The 18,467-nt window shown below is 52.3% G+C and overlaps 5 protein-coding genes across 5 annotated transcripts; 2 read left to right on the top strand and 3 right to left on the bottom strand.

The window, feature by feature from the left end:
* Positions 1-1,386: 1,386 nt before the first annotated feature.
* On the bottom strand, positions 1,387-8,326 carry BKA67DRAFT_517906 (DNA polymerase family B; the record flags this gene model as incomplete). The annotated part of the gene is made up of 3 exons (XM_046097956.1): positions 1,387-7,436; positions 7,494-7,636; positions 7,713-8,326. The coding sequence occupies 3 exons, from the start codon at positions 8,324-8,326 to the stop codon at positions 1,387-1,389; spliced, it is 6,807 nt and encodes a 2,268-aa protein (XP_045959003.1).
* A 736-nt stretch (positions 8,327-9,062) lies between these two features.
* On the top strand, positions 9,063-9,690 carry BKA67DRAFT_659012 (uncharacterized protein; the record flags this gene model as incomplete). Its single annotated transcript, XM_046107383.1, has 2 exons — positions 9,063-9,381; positions 9,449-9,690. 2 exons carry the CDS (start codon positions 9,063-9,065, stop codon positions 9,688-9,690), a joined length of 561 nt encoding a protein of 186 aa, XP_045959002.1.
* Positions 9,691-10,064: 374 nt separating this feature from the next.
* Positions 10,065-11,060, bottom strand: BKA67DRAFT_659011 (uncharacterized protein; the record flags this gene model as incomplete). Its single annotated transcript, XM_046107382.1, has 1 exon — positions 10,065-11,060. The coding sequence occupies one exon, from the start codon at positions 11,058-11,060 to the stop codon at positions 10,065-10,067; it is 996 nt and encodes a 331-aa protein (XP_045959001.1).
* Positions 11,061-12,643: 1,583 nt separating this feature from the next.
* On the top strand, positions 12,644-13,731 carry BKA67DRAFT_592732 (galactose mutarotase-like domain-containing protein; the record flags this gene model as incomplete). Its single annotated transcript, XM_046104864.1, has 2 exons — positions 12,644-13,167; positions 13,224-13,731. 2 exons carry the CDS (start codon positions 12,644-12,646, stop codon positions 13,729-13,731), a joined length of 1,032 nt encoding a protein of 343 aa, XP_045959000.1.
* Positions 13,732-13,818: 87 nt separating this feature from the next.
* Positions 13,819-16,773, bottom strand: BKA67DRAFT_636897 (DNA ligase I; the record flags this gene model as incomplete). Its single annotated transcript, XM_046105682.1, has 2 exons — positions 16,662-16,773; positions 13,819-16,506 (listed from the first exon to the last, which is right to left on the bottom strand). The coding sequence occupies exons 1-2, from the start codon at positions 16,692-16,694 to the stop codon at positions 13,819-13,821; spliced, it is 2,721 nt and encodes a 906-aa protein (XP_045958999.1). The 5' UTR covers positions 16,695-16,773.
* Between the last annotated feature and the right edge of the window lie 1,694 nt (positions 16,774-18,467).

Here is an 18,467-nt window from a genome sequence, read left to right as displayed (position 1 = left end):
TAATCCACAACTACACGAAATGCTCTGCCGGTTGATAAAGATGCCAAATTCATAGGGCTAGAAACCCCGAGGAGTGGAAACGCCAGATGGACAGAGAGAACATTCCACTGCAGTACTTGTGGTTATGCTCCCGGCATAAATATGACAATCTCGAAAATATTTTGGCATGGAGCGCAGACGCAAAAGGACAAGTGGCGGACTTTCCGACTCGATTTTCAAACCTTTTGGACGCCATTATTCGCTTCCCAGCAACCTGTTCCCCAGACACTTCCGATGCAGAAACCTCCTATGGTTCAAGGTGGGAGGCAGTTTCCTGTGGGAGGGATACCTATTGGGCTATCTGGACAAAATCCGGGAGGCAAATCCACGGTTGACTCGCATTACGAGATATCATGCGGAAATGTCCAGCCAACAAAAATGACCTACCAGATACCAGACATGCCCCGCGATTGACGGTGGTGAGAAGGCCGGTCGACCCGAATCCTACGAGCTCTTCCCCGGAAGACCAGCTGACCGCTCAACTCCAAACGCTGTTGACGCCTATCCGCAATGCCGTTAGAGGCCCATCTGGAACGTACACTATGTCTTGAACCCAACACATGTAGTTGTTTTCCGCTGATTGGGCGAAAAGAGTTCAATCGAGAGCAATAGATTCGACAGATTTAAAACCACGTCTCTATAGGCCTTTGTGCTATGAAGCTTTCTAGCCATTGCCCACCATACGGGTTCAATGTCAACACTTTCATCAGGTTACTTGACGTGGAATGGGGAAAGGTAGACCGAGGGCAACGCATCGAGTCACGCGGCCTCGCCCCGCTGACAAATCAATACGTTTTATAGCGAACGCGACTTGTTTGTGTTGCTTGGTCAAAAGTCAGTGAGTAGCTAGAAGGGAGATAGAACACTATACATACGGTGGAGCAAGGGCTTCGTAAGGTCGGAAATATAGGAGGCTGGGACCTATCTCTACAGTACTGGTTGATGGGCCACAGGGATCTTCCCGCCGGCGGCAGAGAGCTCCGGCTCGGGTTGTACACGATAAGAGGCTCTGCGCATACTTTGACCTTTTCCCAGGAAGATCTGGTTGCGCTCATGTAGTTGCAGGCGTAGAAGGTCAGACAAGTCCCCTCAGGACTGTCGCTGGGGCACACTGATGAGCGGGCACTATAACTTAAGAGTGGATACTATCCGCCACGTTCTTTTATTCCACTGCTTCGATGATGTCGCCAGAAGAGCATGGAGAACGCATCACTTTAAAACAATTTTCTGTGTAAATGAGTGGTATCTATTCGTCATTGACCAAAGACAAAAGCTACAAGTATTTTAAAACAATATACGCCAACCATGCAGTAAGTCCTATAGCCTTGGAAACATGCACCTCTGTGATCATAGACTACCCAAGACATCCCCAACAGCCTCACTCAGCATCCTCAATCCAAACCAGTCAGCAACTCCTCTATAAACACCCAGCCTCTTAACCACCTCATCCCTCTTAACGCTCTCCGTCCACGCGCCCGAGCACGTACAGTGCTCCGCGAACTCGTTCAGCTTGACGCCACCACATCTGGTGCACTTGACATCCTGCGTTGACCATTCAATGATGAACCTCTCTACATCAGCCAGCAGCTTCTCCTCGATGCGCAACCTATCGAACTCGGCCTCGCAGTACCCACAAGTCCAGGGCTTGACAGCCGCGGCCCTCTTCAGCTCGCTCTGGACCTGTTCCGGGCTGGCGTCGGCGGGCAGACCGGCCATGAGGCTCTCCATGTCCGGGAGCAGGACCTCATCACGGCAGAGATCCCAGTCCCGGGCCAGCGTGCACTCTGGACAGCTCCACTGCGGGACCTTGAGACTGGAGCTCGGGTTCGCAAAGGCTGCTTCTTTCGAGAACTCGCGCACGTCGAACATGGCAAGCAATTCCTTTCGAAGGAGACGCGCCTCGTTTGTAATGTTCTTATCCAGAGAGAGGACCTGCATGAGGGACTTGACTAGCTCCAGCACAGCGTTCTTGGTCGGGAGCGCCGAGTTCTTCTTGGGTCGCCCGACAGATGACGGCTTGCTTAGGTCTTGACTACCAGGGAGCAATGGGAAGGACCAGTCGGACGCAAGTTCGGGATGCAAGAGCTCACGTGCTTGAGTCGAGAGGAGGGACTTGATCTCTTTCTTCAGCGGCTTTTCAAAGGCAGAGGTCAGGATGATCGGTTCACGTCCTTCCTCATCGACGGCATCGATCTGGGTGAGACTCTTGAACGGCAGCTGTGTCATGCGCGGTGTGGAGTCGGGATTCGTGACACCCCGCTTGAGCGTGTGCATAGTCTGAATGAACTCGACGACCCAGTTCTGGAATGTGTCCTGTAGGCGGACTGGTAGGAACATCTTCATCTGCCAGTTCATGACGACTTCAAGCGTTTGCGATTCAGCTTCAACAACCTCTTGGCAGCCTTTACCGCCATAGTTGAATTCGTCATACCACACCAGGTAGTCCCAATACTCCTTGACGTTCAAGTCGATGAAATGGAAGAGTGGCTTGCCCTTGATGCTCTTGAGGATGTATTGGCTGTAGGCATAGGCATTGCCGACTTCACTCTTCGTGGTCTGCAGCAACAGTCGGTTAGAGTCGGCGAATACGACTTGCGAGCCGACCCGCCGGAAATCTGCCATCAGCTGCAGAAGCGCCTTTCGCGACATCATCTGGACGTAGTAGTGCAGCGCGCGGTCGTACATGAAACTGTCGGGCGATTCAACCCAGCGCACGAGATGCTGCACAAGAATATCCGCCATTGGGCTGCCCTTGCACGCTTCCGCCCACCAGGATTTGACCATTTCACGCAATACCAGCACACCAGCGTTGGCGAAGGCGTTCTCCGAGTATAGTGCCTCAGATCCATCGTCACCGCGAGAATCAGCAGCGGGGTTGAAAGATATGGAGTCAGATCCCTCAAGCTCGTTGATCAGAGAAGAAGTGAGAATAGTGTTGATGGCCAAGTTTCGCACGTCCAGGTCGATACACACGGACGCATATGTACCTGGGTTATTGACCGACGGCATGCTGACAGTATCAAGAGACCCAGTAACATCGTCTTGTTCGTACCCAGCATGGTCTGGCTTAGGCGCTGGGGACCACCACAAGACGACGTTGTTAGTTTGCAGCCGACGAGCATAGGCGATATCAATTAGGAAGCGAGGATCATCGCGCTCCAGGTTGCACAGAGGGATGTCACCATACCGTGCGAGGGCAGTGAGATGCAAGATCCAGGACCCAAGGTTGAGGTAGTGGGTGACGAGGCGCTTCGCGATGACGGATTGCCACCCGAGAGGCGGCAGGGCACTATCTGCTTGGTCGTATTTGAGGGGGAGGATGGGGAAATCAGACAAGATAGGCACGTCGTGCACTAGCTGACTCCTCTGAGACGACTGGACGACCAGCATCATAGGTCGCAGCTCATCTTTCCTCAATTTCTTTATCAAGTCGCCGATCTCAAGATGTGCCTTGCGCCGAGTGGTAACTTGGGTCACCTTGAAGCTGAGAGTGTTTTGATACGCGAAACATTCTTGCCAGTTTGTGCCCTCCCCTTCGACCATCCTTCTTGTCAGCAACTCATTGTAGATCTTCCCGACATTTGGCAGGTCGGAACTAGCGTCCTTGTTCTTCTGTAGGATGACGATGTGTGCCTGCTCGCCGGTTGTGGAGAAAAGCCCGAAGATCTGCCTCTCTCCTGCAGTGATGTGCGAAACATAGATATACGCCAGTGGGTTAGTATCGAGATATGGCTTGGGCTTGAGCGGCCGCTTGAGGTTACCCAAATCGAATCCTTGCTCAAGACCCCGGCCAAGGACGCCAGGTCGGCTTTCGTCAATGGTCGCCAAATTGCCCAGTTGTAGGACTGCGCGGATATTGAGGGGCACTTGCTTCTCATAGACTCCCTCAACACTAGGGTGGTTGAACAGCAGGGAGAACTTGTCTGCCTCGGCGAAGTACACGTCCTCTGGCACCGTGAGCTTGAACAGATGTGTCGACGAGTGTCCATTTGGCAGGGTGTGGTTGACTTGTTCGGCCTCACAGCCTTCGACGTCAATCTCAGGCAGATCCTTACCTTTGAGATTGAGGAAGACAGTTCGAGGCACCTTGACCTTGAGGGTGTGAATCTTTGCATCGATGAGTACATAGGCCATCACAACACCAGGATTGTCCGTGGTCTTCAGCTGCAGGACTTGCCACGTATTCCTAAACGTGACTTCTGCCTGGTTGCGGAATGTTTGCTGAAGGGTGTTTCCTGTGTTGCCACGACGCTCACCAAAAAGATGTCGGCGTCGGGCACGGGCTGCTTTCTGAATCTTCCACTTCTGCTTCTGGTACTCCAGGAATTCTGGATAGTCTTCCGAGGGATCCGGCATAACCTTGGGTAGAGCAGCAAAGGGATCGAGGTTCTCTCTTTCGGGCTCGGGCGACTTGCGTTTCTGTGTTTTGGGTGCTATCTGTGAAGCATTGATGGCTGCGCTCGTGCTTTTTGGTTTGAGAAGCTTGGCGCCAAAGTCCTCGAGATCGTCCATTCGTGAAGCGGATATGTTGGTGATATCTTCCAGCGGTCCTTTGGATGCAAACATGTCGGTCATCTTCTTCTGCTTCATCTTGTCATCCTTGATGTTGATTCGCCTCTGCAGCCAGTCCGGATGAGGTATTCTGGGCACAGGATTCCGGACTTTCTGTAGGGCGGCTGGAATAGTGATAAGCTTCTGGATGACGGAGCCAAGACGCTCGAGGTAGTAGTCCCAGTCGAGCAATGCACGAGGATCCATGTCGGACGGCTCCTCTTTGAGCCACTTGGTCAAATATCTTCGCTTGATCTCGGGTTCGGCGGAGAAGATTGCCACAGGAATAGCTCGCTCAGTGACGGGAGCATTTCGAGGCTTGGCGCAGATGATGTACTTGCAGTTTAACCCCTTGTCCTTCACCATCTGCTCTCCCAAGAACTCAGCAAGACGCTTGGCAGTTGTAATGGATGTCGACTTCTGATTCCCGTATTCCTCCAGCGTCTTGGACATGCTTCTGTTCTCGCAAATGAGGTCAATGAGTTCCTCGTCAGCCAGCGTCGACCCTTTACTATAGAGGACGTCCAGCCATTGATTAGCAACTTTGGCAACAGCAGTGTAACACTCTGCAAGGGTCTCCCCCTCAAGGAAGAACTTGAAGATCTGTTGCTGGAAGATCTTGATAAGCTTGAGCTCACCACGTCGCTTGACCTCGAAGCCCTTCAGCTCAGCCAGGCTTCCGTCGTCATTGAAGACGGCGTAACGCTTCTTCAAGTTCTTGTCCTCCTCCTTGGACGTCGGCAGAACCATGGCTTTGTAGGGACCGTCAACCTCGAAAAAAATGGAGTTGTCGCTGTGTGTCTCGTACTTGAAGGTCTTCGGGTCCGTCAGCGTCTGATATTGGTGATTGGTAAACTTGGCGTGCACCAAATGATTCAACATGACACAAGGATACGAGATGACAAGCTTCTTGCCGTTTTTGAGCTTGAAGGCGAAGTTCTCCGGGAAGGTTGCTGGCAACATGCACCAAATACCATCCGTGTCCAACTCAAGCGGACGCCCAAGTCGCTCGACCAGTTGCCTGGCAAGCTGGATAATGGTAGCACCCGTCAGACAGGTCACACCCGCCATTTCCATGGAATACCATCGGGAGCCTTTTCGCATGACGTAACCGTAGAAAGAGTTCAGAATGACCTTATGCGCAAGTTGTAACGAGTCGAACAAGACGATCATCTTCTTAGCGTTGTCGACTTCTGATGCAGAAGCACCAGCCGACTTCAGACTGTCTGTCTTGCCCTTCCATACTTTGGCCTTGCCCTTGTAATCGTAGCGACGATCTCGGAAGTCCTTGACGGTGTCGATATAGAAGGGGTTTTCTCGCTGGCAGATGATCGCCTCCCGTACGATGGTGGTCTGCTCCTTGATCTTGTGGTACACCTTTTGACTGAATGTTGTGAGACGCTTCCTGACGAGCGCAGCCCGCTCCTCCTCGGAGAGTTCCTGGAAAGTCCTCATCGGACCCTTGGGCCACTTGGGAGGGAACTTTTCGTTCTCCAGGGCATGTCTGATCATGTTGTACTCGTCTCGCTTCGCGGGAAGATATTCTCCTCTCCATGCCCATGGTAATCTCCTGTCGCACGTCTTTCCAGGTCGGTTGAAATCGCAAGCCGCGCAGTCGGACTCCTGAATCATAGAGTCTGGCTGCAAACGATTCGTCGTCATGATGTTGGGATACATAGACGCGACATCCAGATGGTAGATCAACGGTCTCTCGTTCCGGTTCGGCGTCTCCCTAAGTTGAAGCAAGCGCTCCGCAATCTGATCTCTGATCTCGTCGTAATTGACGACATCATCCATGGACTTCTTCTCTTCGACCTCGATACTGAACTTCAGAGCCGCGTCCAGGTCATGGAGAAGCTCGTCTACAGCACCGGGATCTACGGCAAAGTTGACCGGAATGTCCGCCCGAAAGACACCTGCTTCGATACTCTCGACATGGCCACCAACATATGTCTCAGCATCTAGCAGATGTCCATCCCAGAATGACTCCTTTGGCGAGACGTGCTTATTTGGTAGGACAATCTCTTGCTCGAACGCTTGCACCATCAACAACATCTCACACAGCGTACCTGTTCCTTTTCGCAACACATCGTCACCGCCCAGCGGTAGAATCGTACATAGAGAGAAGATGAAAGGGTGGATGTACTTCATGTAAAGGTAGTATGTCGCGACGGCATCGGAGACCGAGTACTCTGCCAGAGTCTGTGGTCGCTCTGCCGCATATGGTGTCATCAGTTCGGGGTCGAGCTCGTCGGGGTCGTAACCAAGCTTGGCCACGGTGACAGCCTTCAAACCACGACTTCCTTGAGGCAAATATGAATCACGGTTAACCCAAGCGAAACAGTCCATGTGGACACCATAGGTGCACTTGTAGATGTCCTCGCTGTCCTTTTTCCATCCGATCTCCCGGTACATGTCGATTCCATTGATGCTTGCTCGCGCTTCCACGAATGGCCAATCGAAAAAGTCACCGTTGTATGTCGCGATGACGGTCGGTCTCGCCTCCTTGATGTGTGTAAAGAAGCGTTCTATGACAGCCTTCTCATCGGGCTCGTTAAAGATCATGAACTGTCCGGGGTATTCCGGTTTCGGGGTGTACTCGAAATCGGTGATATCTTCCGAAACGATTTCTCTGTTGGTGATGAGGAAGCCCTGGCCATCGATCATGTACGAAATCATCATAATCTGATCGATAGCAGCATCGGGAAACTTCAGCGGAAGTTTTGTCGTCTCGATATCGTAAGCCATGACGACCGGGTCGGCCTGTACGAGACGTTCTGCATTAAGTTTTATTGTGGTGATGCCGTGTTTCGCTTCTACAAAATACCACTTGCCGACTCGTATACCTGATTCCGCGTTAGCAGGAAGAGCGTCTAAACGGTAGAAGGGCAGGGGCGTCGTACTCATATCAATCATTACTCTTACATGGTAGGGAACGTCCCATTCCCGAATATCGACAATATAGTCGCTCGCATCAGCGAAAGAAGCGTTGTGTCGTTTATCGTCATCTCGTGAATCATCAAAGAGGTCGAAGCCTGCTTGTTCGCTGTGGCCACCGTAGTCAGCTTCTCATGCTTCTTCCATGGCAGCCTCGACCTCGAGGTCTCAGGGGTGGTACTCACGCTGCGACCTCGGCATAAACATCCACTGCGCCCATGGCCTTGCGGTTCTTCTCCGCCACAGGCATTATCTCCTTCCTAGCCGACATTAGATCATTCACGTTCCTGAATCTGAGCTCCAAGAAGGTCCTCCTGTAGCCCAACAGGTGATTCGGCATGCTCAGATCCTCCTTGTCGATCTTCTTGACGTTCTTGACGACGCCGCCGCCGGGGACCCGTTTTACCCATTCCTCGACCTCGCTCTCGTGGCCTCGCCGCACGGCAATGAGGAAATATGGTTCGTACTCGACAGTGGCCTTGAACGTCTGGCCGTCCTCCTCGATGAAGTAACAGTCCAACGCCGCCCGGCCGCCATCAGACTCGGACAGCCCCACGGTGGTGGGCTGGACGTTGACGAGCCAGCCTTCCTTTTTCCTGCCGGATTCGTAGCGTGGGAAGCCCATGAACTCGTCTATGCTGTTGACGAGGGCGGCGCGTTCGGCTTTCTCGTCGGCGGATGTGCCCTCTGCCCGTGACGTCGCGGCGAAAGTCTGGGGACGCTGGCCATGAAAAGCCCTCTTGCCGCCGCGGCGGGCAAAGCCTTTGGTCGGCTTGCGGTTAAGATGTGTGTTGGGCATTGTCGCGGTTTCGGGTGTCGAGCGCGAGTATGAGTGAGACCCGTGAAATCGAGGATATGCCCCGGGAGGGAGTGGAGGGGGAGGGCTACGAGTTGTCTGAAATGGAAATGGTGGATTTGAACGTCATTGAGAACTCGGGACAATTATACAGAAACGAATTGAGAGGTTCGAGGGACTCTCGAATGTCGATTGGGAGTTCTGGGGAGGCTTTAGGGCAACTATTTTGGTGGTGGTAGTATGAATGGCCAGTACAAAATCAAATGCCAAACCCGGGAAGTCCAACACTAACACTAACACGAGTAACTTACTTTACACTTTGAAAGGACGCGTCCGGCGTCTCGGTTTGACGCGAACATGGACGTGGGAGCGCGTAAATTGACAGACAGGGAAAAAGAGCTAACTTACTTAGGCTTTACTGCATACATAGTACGCGACCCCCGTCACCGTGCAGTTGCGCCAATCTACTAACCTAACCTAGACTAAGCCCAATGTACAAATGTACCAGTTGTTGCATAATAACTACATTACCCTAGGTTAGTCCAAGGTTAGGCACAAGATGATGCACGGTGTGCCCCAGCCCCCACCCTGGGAAGCATCAATTGGGATTTCGGGAGCATCGCAGGCGTCATAGCTCTTTTTTACTGGAGACGAGACACTGCTGCTCTCGCTTTGAGGATTTTCAGGTGCTGGGAGCCGCCACGCCACCAGTATCGGATCATCGAGTCCACACAGCACAATGCCACAAGATCAGGGGAACTCGCTCCCACAGCCTCGAGGCCCTCCGCCGGGAGAGGTCAACCCCCCCGACCATGTCAACAAACCCCAGGTCTACGAGATATTTCACGGCTCCAAGCCAGAAGATCGAGACGGCACCGTCTCGCGCGCCCCCGCCGACGACCAACAACCCAACAGGCGGCCGACAATCTCGGACGGTATCAAGACTATAAAGTCCGACGACTTTTCCAAAGTCACCCAAATACCATGTGCCAGGGAGGGCTTCATGACCGGTATCGGTTCGGGTTTCGTGCTGGGCATGGTTCGATATCTCGCAGGAGGTTAGTCGCACACCCAGAAAACCCAGCAACCACCCTCGCATCGCTAACTGGCATGGCCAAAATACAGCTCGGATACCCAAGGCTGCCAACTGGGCTGCCGCATCCTTCATGCTGGGTTCCGTCGTACAATTTGAGGTCTGCCGGTACCAAAGAGACGAAGAGCGCAAAGCCATGGCAAGGGTAGTAGAGGTCATTGATCGAAAGCAGGCAGAGAAGAAGGCAAAGGCCGACGAAGTCGCTCGTCTCAGAGCAGAGGCACGAGAAAAGGCCAAGCTGGACTCCCAAAGGAGCTGGTACAAATTCTGGTAAAAAGACGAAGAAAAACGTCCCAAAAAATATTTCGTGCCTCGTCGTTCGGTTCGACCAGTGGAGAGCTTGACATTTGTACCATTATTGTATAAACCATCCTGTCGTCGATCTGGCAAGGCCTGAGATCTAGCACAGGGAATTGAAATGATAGATTGCTGCCTCCGTCTTCCTCCACACAGAACGGAGCCTTGCAATTCAAAGATAACCATGAAAGTCAAACAGCTCTTGAAGAGCGTTTCCCCTGCTGCAAATTCGAACCCCTCCCCGCCGTCTTGGGAATAGATTGTGGAAATCTCTTAATGACTGACCAGGTTGCTCTTGCAAAATTGCTGATAAATTTACAGGACACTGCGCTACAGGACACTGCCTGGTTTCTAAGTCATGACCAACTTTTCAGGTTCCGCTTCGGAGAAGTGAACGCGGCTCGCAGAATGCTGTCTTTGTAATTCTGTCCCTCCACCGAGTGCATCTCGGCGCCGTTGATTTCGCTGGGCTCTAGCCTCGGTCTCCTCGCGCTTCTTGTATTCGGCTAGCTGCTTCTTCCGTTTCTGTGCTCGCTGATATGCTATGGCAGGCGTAGGCCTGAATCCGATTCCGTTCAGTCCTGTGCCATCGTCATCCTTGTCTTCAGAGTCGTAGACCGTGATCTCGTCCTCGTGCCAGGTCAATGCCGCGCGAACAGGATCCACGATGGCAGGCGGTGCTTCCTCCATTGACCCTGTGCTCTTACGCCTAGATGCATGAAGGGGCGGTGTGCCCGACCGCCTACGACCACGAGATCTCGAATCCGACAAACGATTAATTGAGGGATAGGATTTCTTCAGGCCGCCCAGAGATCCGTTTCGAACCACTCTCACCAAGCTCGGGTCCACGCCACTCTCCAGAGTGAGCGTTCTTTTCTCGTCAATCTCCACGGGCTCGGCTGCCTGAGCACTGCTTTCTCCCTTGGCGCCAGGAGATATGTCCCCTTCGAACTGTATGTATTTATGGCGTTTCCGGGCGACATTGTCGTCACCGTCCAGCTGCATGTTATTTTTTCCGCCCACCTCATGGGTTCCGCCGCCAAAGCCAAAGATCACGGGATCTGGTAATCGCTTCGGGCGCTCCTGGGCTACTGGCCGTTGACCGTTGATGCCATCTGGCGTCGATGTGACCTGAACCCCGCCCCCACCTCTCTCGAGTGAAAGGTCGCGAAACTTGTTAGCAACCTTGGTGCGAGGACTACTGCTGCCATCTTCAATTGAGTCTTGCGAGCTAGGAGGTTCAAACGTGAAGATTGAGGCTGTAAATAACTTCGAAGCGGGCGTCTCGCTGATGATATCATCCCGCTTCCGCTTGGGAGTTGCTTTTGGTGAATACGGGCCTGACATAGCGGATGGCTCCGTACGTCAGGGTCCAGGTAGATAATAGCGTACCCCGAGTTATGCGTGATGATATAAGATCCCGCCGACAACGTTTATGGTGATGATTTGTAGCAGTCGATAGAGTGGAGAGAAGAAAACAGAAGGTCAACTTCACTTTGGTGCTTTGTGTGGTTTTCGAGGTCGTTACCTTTTGGGGATCGGTATTTCAACTCAGTAATCCAAAGTCCTCATTATTTGATTGTGTGAGTGTATGGGGTGTGTGGAAATGCAGAGTCAGCTTAGGTATGAGCTCGATTTTGAGACAGGTTCCAAGCTTAGTCTAGAAGGCGATAGTGTTGGATCATGGCTCCTGCCTTAAAATAGTCCCCGTCCCGTGCAGATGTTCAAAGAAACACACGCCATTGGTTGGTAGCGACCACGAAGGAGGATGGCTGGTTGGTTTACTACAATATGCAACTGCGACTGTCATCGCCAACTACCATTGCCCAACCAACAACCGCTTTTCTTTTCTTTTTTCCTTTTTTCTTTTTTCCCACCCGGTTAACTGAGAGAATATGCAGGACTGCAACACTTGGCTTGTCGCGCATCGAGGTCTACGAGTACGTTCAGGAGATGAACGATTGATATTTCTGCAGCTTCGTCCAACTTTTGCCTAATAATGTAAGGTTCGGTGGCGGCGCCAATCCCGCGGGCAATGGTTTCCGTATCGTACGTACAAGCACATCACAGATATCGTGATGAAGCAAATTCAATTCGCTCAGAAATCGACCTGTAAGCTCAAATAGTTCGACGAAAGATATCCGATCTTCCTCGCTGCCGATAGCTGGTAGTCGGTGCTTGTAGCTGTATCAAACCCACAGCAGGTTCTGGTCGGCTTGAGCTTGATTTTAATGATGAAGATATGTAGCCGAGATCATCGCACTAAGCCATACATCACATGATATGCTGTAGCCGCATGGACAATCTGCTACATATAGATGAATTCAAATCATCTTTTATGGCGGATCACAGGTTTGGCGGAGCCTCTCGATCATAGCTGCGCATGACACATCCCATTTCTCCAGCTCGGAGCAGGGCACCTTTGGTACTAGCCTTGGCATAATTCCTATAAACGCCCCAATCCCAAGTGGCCCCCAAGCACATACACTGCAATCCACGGATTCGGCGGAGGATCCGGTGAATTGCAAACCGTCTCGCTGCACATCATCGCTCTCCAATTACCCCGCCAAACCCCACCATCGCGTGGGACAGTGACATGCGCTTCACCACATGTTGGTAAATAGCCTGAATCTGTACGACATCCATCTCAAATATCTGCTGTGATCCTGTGAGGGTAGGGTTCTCTATTTCTTATTTCTTTTTCGTTCTCGTGTCCTCCTCAATCAGTATTAGCAGACTACTTGATTGTTACTTGAATCCACAAGCAAAGACACATACAGTTCGCCACGATACCAGTTCGTGTTGTTCAACTCTCCAAACTAACCTACATACTTGGCCTACCCCGCATACCACCCACTAATCTAGCTACCTACCTACCTACCGAAGCTACCTACTGTACCTTACCTAGCTATCGTACAACCAAAACCACCATGTCTAGCGGGCCTGAGATCTCCCTCCTGCCACTCGGCGCCATCATCCAGTCCTTCGTCGTCGACGGCGTCAACATCGTCCAGGGCTTCCCGACGCAGGAGCTCTACGTGTCGCACAACGGCCCGTACTTTGGCGAGACCATCGGCCGGGTCGCCAACCGCATCAAGAACGCGAGGATCGACTCCCTCAACGGCTCGAGCTACCCCCTCGCCGCGAACAACGCGCCCAACAGCCTGCACGGCGGCGTCGAGGGCTGGGGCAAGAGGGTCTGGGAGGGCCCCAAGCCCGTCGGTATTAGGCAGATCCCCGGCGTGGATGGGCTCGACGGCGGCGAGAGCGTCGAGTTCAAGCTGACGAGTAAGGATGGCGATGAGGGTTTCCCTGGCGAGGTCGTGGTCAAGGTCATCTATACGACCGGCACGCAAAACGTCGCTGGAAAGGAGGTCGTTGTGCTCGGGATCGAGTACGAGGCTGAACTGGTCGGCGGCGCAGAGGAGACGGTTGTCAACTTGACCAACCACTCGTGAGTTGTCCACCGGGTCCGCATCGTGGAACATACACGTACTGACAAACCCCAAGCTACTTCAACCTGACCGGTGGCAAGACGATTGAGGGGACTGTGGTGCAACTTTGCACTCCTTCCTATCTACCTGTCGACTCTGACGGCATTCCAACAGGAGGCCCCGAGGTGTTCTCTAAAGTCGCCACAGACAAGACTTTCACGCTGGGCGCAACAGACCCCGATATCGACGACTGCTTCGTGGTCGACGGTTCAGCATCGCCCAGCTCTGGCCCCCTCGACACGAGAAACCAGCCTTTGACAAAGCTCGTCTCTGCGCACCACCCCGAGTCCAAGATCCACCTCGAGGTGCTCAGCACGGAGCCTGCTTTCCAGTTCTACACTGGCAAATACATTGACGTGCCTGCTGTTGAGAATGTCCCAGCAAGGGGATCCCGGAGTGGCTTTTGTGTCGAGCCCAGTCGCTTTGTGAATGCGATCAACGTCGATGAGTGGAAGAGCCAGGTGCTTGTCAGGAAAGGCGAGAAGTATGGTGCCCGCATCGTGTACAAGGCCTGGAAAGAGTAGAGGCGTACTTCTCTCGCCGTCTGGGGTATATTTATGATATCTAATAATTTAAATCTCTTATCGTGGTGTGGTGCAACGCTTGACATGCTACACTTCTTCGTCTTCGTCGCCCTCCTCTTTCAAAGGCGGTGCCGGCGCTTTTGCCTCCTGCTTCCGGAACAGCCCGGCAAGAAATTCGTTCGTGCTAGCCTCCTCAATGCTTTTGTCTTCCCGCTTCTTCAGAAAACGCGGGAACCGGAGACTCAAGCCTCTGTCCTGGTTGACCAATCCGATGGCCGCCGTGTAGGTAGGCGAGAGTGTGATGTCGGCAAACGCCATCTCCCAGACCTCCTGAGGCTCGAACCAAACATCCGGATGTCCGCTGTATTCGACGAAACTCGGTTTCGTCCTGCGGATATTCCTGTGCTTCCGCTCCGCGTCTTCAGCATCCCCGTCATCCAGCGCATCTTCCCCGTCCCCCTCCTCCTCTTGGCCGTCGTCTGCCTCGCCATTTCCCTCGCCGGATCCATCGTTGTATTTCGCCCGGTTCGCTTTGTAGAACGCGTCGGTAAACCCGCTCATGCACTTACAGACAGCTTCCAATTGGCCCGTCTCCTCGTTGCGACACGCGAGCAGGATGGGCGACCACCACTTGGCCTTGCGGCCTTGTCCGTGCCATGCCGCGACGGGGACAAGGTCTATGGTGTCAAAGGATGACGAGTAGTCCTTCTTGACCTTGAGCCAGGAGTCGAGCCGCTTGTCCGGCTCGTAGGTGGCGAGTAGGGGCTTGCGGCGCGTCTTCTTTTCCGTCGTCGTATTGCCCGCCGACTTGGACCGGGTCTTGGATTTCGACGGGGTCGAGGGCTCGCTCTTGGGCATGTCCGGGGGCGGGTCTATCTCCGGGGCAGGTAGGTCCAGGAGGTTATCCAGGATCTTGACCATGATCCCCTCGCACTTGGTATCCGTTGCCTGCTTGAAGAAGTCGAGAACCGCTTCCGAGTCCTGTGACGTGGCATCTAGACACTTGACCCAGGTGAAGTGGTGCGGGATTTCTGTGAACAGGGACTTGAGCATATCCCGGCGCTCACGAAACGACCTGTTGAGCAACGGTTGCCCGTTCAGGTACATCAGGTCGAACGCGAACAGACACACGTCGACAGTGATGCTTCCGATGGCCACATCTTTTCGCGCTCGGTTGGTTAGAGTCTGGAAGTTCTTCAGGTCTCCGGTTTGCCGGTCCACGGCTACTACTTCGCCTTCCATGATGAAACTGCTGACGCCTTCGCTGCGGATCTTCGGCACAAGATCCACTAAGTCTGGGTATTTGTCTGTCATGACTTCTAGGTGCCGCGAAAATATAGATACCTTGCCCGCCTCGTCGCAATGCACCTGTGCTCGTTGGCCATCGTACTTGAACTCACAAGCAAAGTCTCGACCCTGGAGCTTCGTGAGCATCTCTGAGAGATCCCTGGTAATACTACCCAACATTGGTCTGAGAGGGATATGCAGTGTTAGTCCGCACCTTATCAGCATTTCCTCGCAGACGCCAATTTCGAGCATAACCGGGATCAGGTCATCATAGTTGGGTCGTCTTGCGAAACAGGCTTTCACAATCTCGGCGGCTTTGCTCCAGACCTCTGCGAGCTCTTCTTTCTTGAGCGCTGCCAGCTCCTTCGTAGACCGGAGCGGGAAATCCGCGCCACTTGGCCGCGACAAAAGGAAAGCCCTTGACAGCGCAATCAGCATCGTCGTCTTGACCGCCCCTATCCTCAGGTGCTGGCACAATGTCCGCACCACAAACCTGCTCTCCTCGCCACCCCGCGCATCCTGCAACAACCGATCCACGAGTCGCTGCTTGGTTTCCGCACTGCCCTGGCCCTGACTGTTCGCAATCTTCACCAGCGCCTGGTATACGCCTTTGATGGTCAGAGGCTTCGGTTTCCGCAGAGTGAAGCTCTGCTTCTTCTTCGCCTCAAATGCGACATCTCCGGCATCGCCATATTTGTCAAACAACGATTTCATCGAGCGGCTATCTAACCCACAGACCTGCTTCAGCGCCTTGGAGATCGCCGAGCCCCCTAGCCCCAGTTCGAGCGAGACGTACGGCGGCGAGATGGAATTGGTGGCCAGCCACACCGCTGGAAGGAGACTTTCAGGATCAGCTTCGATTATCATCCTCAGGCAGTTGACCAGCGTGTCCACGATCTTGATGCGGCTGCTTGTGCTATTGATTAATATGAAGCACCGCGTCAGGAGCGCGTAAGAGGCATTGCCGTCCTCGCTTGCCCAATGCGCCTGAAGTTGCGGCACGTACTCGCTAGGATCGAAGGTTAAAGGGCTCTGATCAAAGGGTATCGTCTCCGAAACCCTGTCAACGGATGCCGCCGCGGATTGTAATGACAATGTGCCCTTGCCCTTGCCTTTTGCGTCTGTCGTTGCAGGAAGTGGTGCTGGAAGTGGCACTGGTATGGGCGACGACCTTGATTGCTTCGTCACGGCATCTGTGGTTACTTTAGGCTCGTCATAATTCTCCTGGGCCCCGTTATTTTGCACCAGTGCATGATGCGGTGATGTTCTTTTCTCTTCCGCTGTTGTAGCTTCTTGGTTCCATTCATCCTGTAGTTTCCTGGCAAATTCCTCATCCGTCATCTGATGATCTTGCCCAGCGTCCACCGTGCTAGCCTCCGTCTTTGAAGCAGTCGCATCATTCCCATTCTGCTTTTGTTTTGTGAAGAAGTACTCAAGTCCTCTGGAAGGCAGTGAAGCTTGTTTGGCGTCCTTGTTCAGCTTCCGCTTCTTAGCGGGGCTTGCCATGTTTCTAACCAAGATTACGGGTGCCAACACATCTGTATTGATATTGAACACTTAGAGCTCGATCGGCACCACTCCAGGGGAATACGTAAGTTCGGCAGGTTTCTGTTGGCCTGGACATGTGCAGAACTAAAACCCACCTCTTTGCATGATGTCAGCGAATGCGAAGGCATCCTGATTCAAGGGTCAGTGCTTCTTAGTGGCGCTCGCTTGAAAATAGTGGGGGATGGTTTGGCCACTGGTTAAGTTGACAAATCAGTGGATATTGAGTTGCTTTTTATATCATCTCCATGCAAGTAGTGAGGTCGAAACAATCTATTAAATTAGTGACACTTAGTCAAGCTACTATTAAGCTCAATACCAACTTAGGATTATCTAGTCGTGAAGCGAGGAAAATGGGTGTATTCTCTGTCGATTTCAAGCCAATTCTTTTCGTGGTCTCATTGGATGTACGAAAAGTAAAGGGATTACTACGACGTCTCGAACCGGAGAATTCATGGGACATGGGTAAGACTATGATATGCAGTTACAGCGACCATGAATGTGTGGACTTGGTAGATCAAACATGTTCCAGTATGCTCATAGGAAAACAGGTGAATGACTGTGGATGGGCGAAGAAGAGTGCTCGTCTACGTCACCATCAGCAACGCTCCTTGTGATGAGGTTTCTAGCAACTCTGCAGTTGCATCGATCTATGGCTTCGGAAAAGTCTTCCCCCGAGTGCGCGGAACCTTGTCAGATGAGCCGCAACAAATCTAAGCTTCCCCATACAACGCAAGAATTGAACGACCTTCATCGTATCTGAAACTTGCAGCCTTTCCAATTTAGACAGACATACACGTCTCATGCTCGCCCACCTGCCGTAGCCTCGGAAAATTTGCAATTGTTTGGCATTCGAACGACTCTAGCCGACTCCATCATCTTCTCAAACATGTCAAACTCTAAAAAGAGCAATTCCATGGATCTTGTCGGCCTACAGTGCCTAATCTTGTGTCAGTCTACAGGAACGATAATGGTCAAACTATGCCCATTCTTCCTGTAGTACATAGCCCGGTACCATATGAGCCCAATGAGTTGCCGAGCAAGGCTGCGAATTCCCAGACGCAGCCTATAGTGTTTAGTGGAACATGGTACATGCTCTTTGACATCGGTTGGGCAAGACCATGTAGTGTTTTGTGTAATTCTAGTTATGGGGAGGCAGCATCCTCTCAAACCCCAGTTTACGGTCGCACAATAGAAATTATATGTACAAAGACCGCTCTTGTTATCAGTAAACCTTGAACTTTTGTGACGATTCTACTAGATAGTCTACCCGCAGTTATTGTTTACTCCGTGCTTAGTTTTGGAATCGGCACAACTCGAATCGAACAGTTTCGAAGGGTCAAATCCATGAGGATTGCACCAACTGTCGGGGTTCATCAACGCCGTTCAAATACATCATTCAGACATACCACCAACACGTCCATCAAAACATGGTCCCAGAGAGATTCTTGAGGATGTAACACTGATATATAGCGTGATTCATTTAACCAGATTCTATAACTAATCAGGCTATAATGATGAGATATGGGTCACAATAAATGCCGAAGATGCGGATATTGACTCAAGAGCATAGCCTATTTCACCTTGATTAAAGAGATGTAAAGGAGATAGTCGGTGCTCTCCTAGTGACATATTTGGATAGCCACTGGCATCGATAATGGAAGAGTTGTTAAGAAGTATAAATGACGTTCCTAAAGCAGCCTACTGCCATAATTTCCGGACGAGCACAGTGACGCATGGCCCCCTTACAACGTTCCTGGTCAGCGGTAACAGACCATAAGCCTCTGACTAGTCCTCGGGCTGAAACTTTAATCCTGCAAAGACCTGCGATTTCGTTCAGCTTGCGCTTCAACAGCCCGGGCTAATTAGTTCACTCCCGAATGAACAGCTTGCGAGACCCGCTA

Source organism: Truncatella angustata (genome assembly GCF_020726525.1).
Source record: "Truncatella angustata strain MPI-SDFR-AT-0073 chromosome Unknown BKA67scaffold_4, whole genome shotgun sequence".
Taxonomy (NCBI): domain Eukaryota; kingdom Fungi; phylum Ascomycota; class Sordariomycetes; order Amphisphaeriales; family Sporocadaceae; genus Truncatella; species Truncatella angustata.
This window is presented reverse-complemented; position numbering and strand designations above follow the sequence as displayed.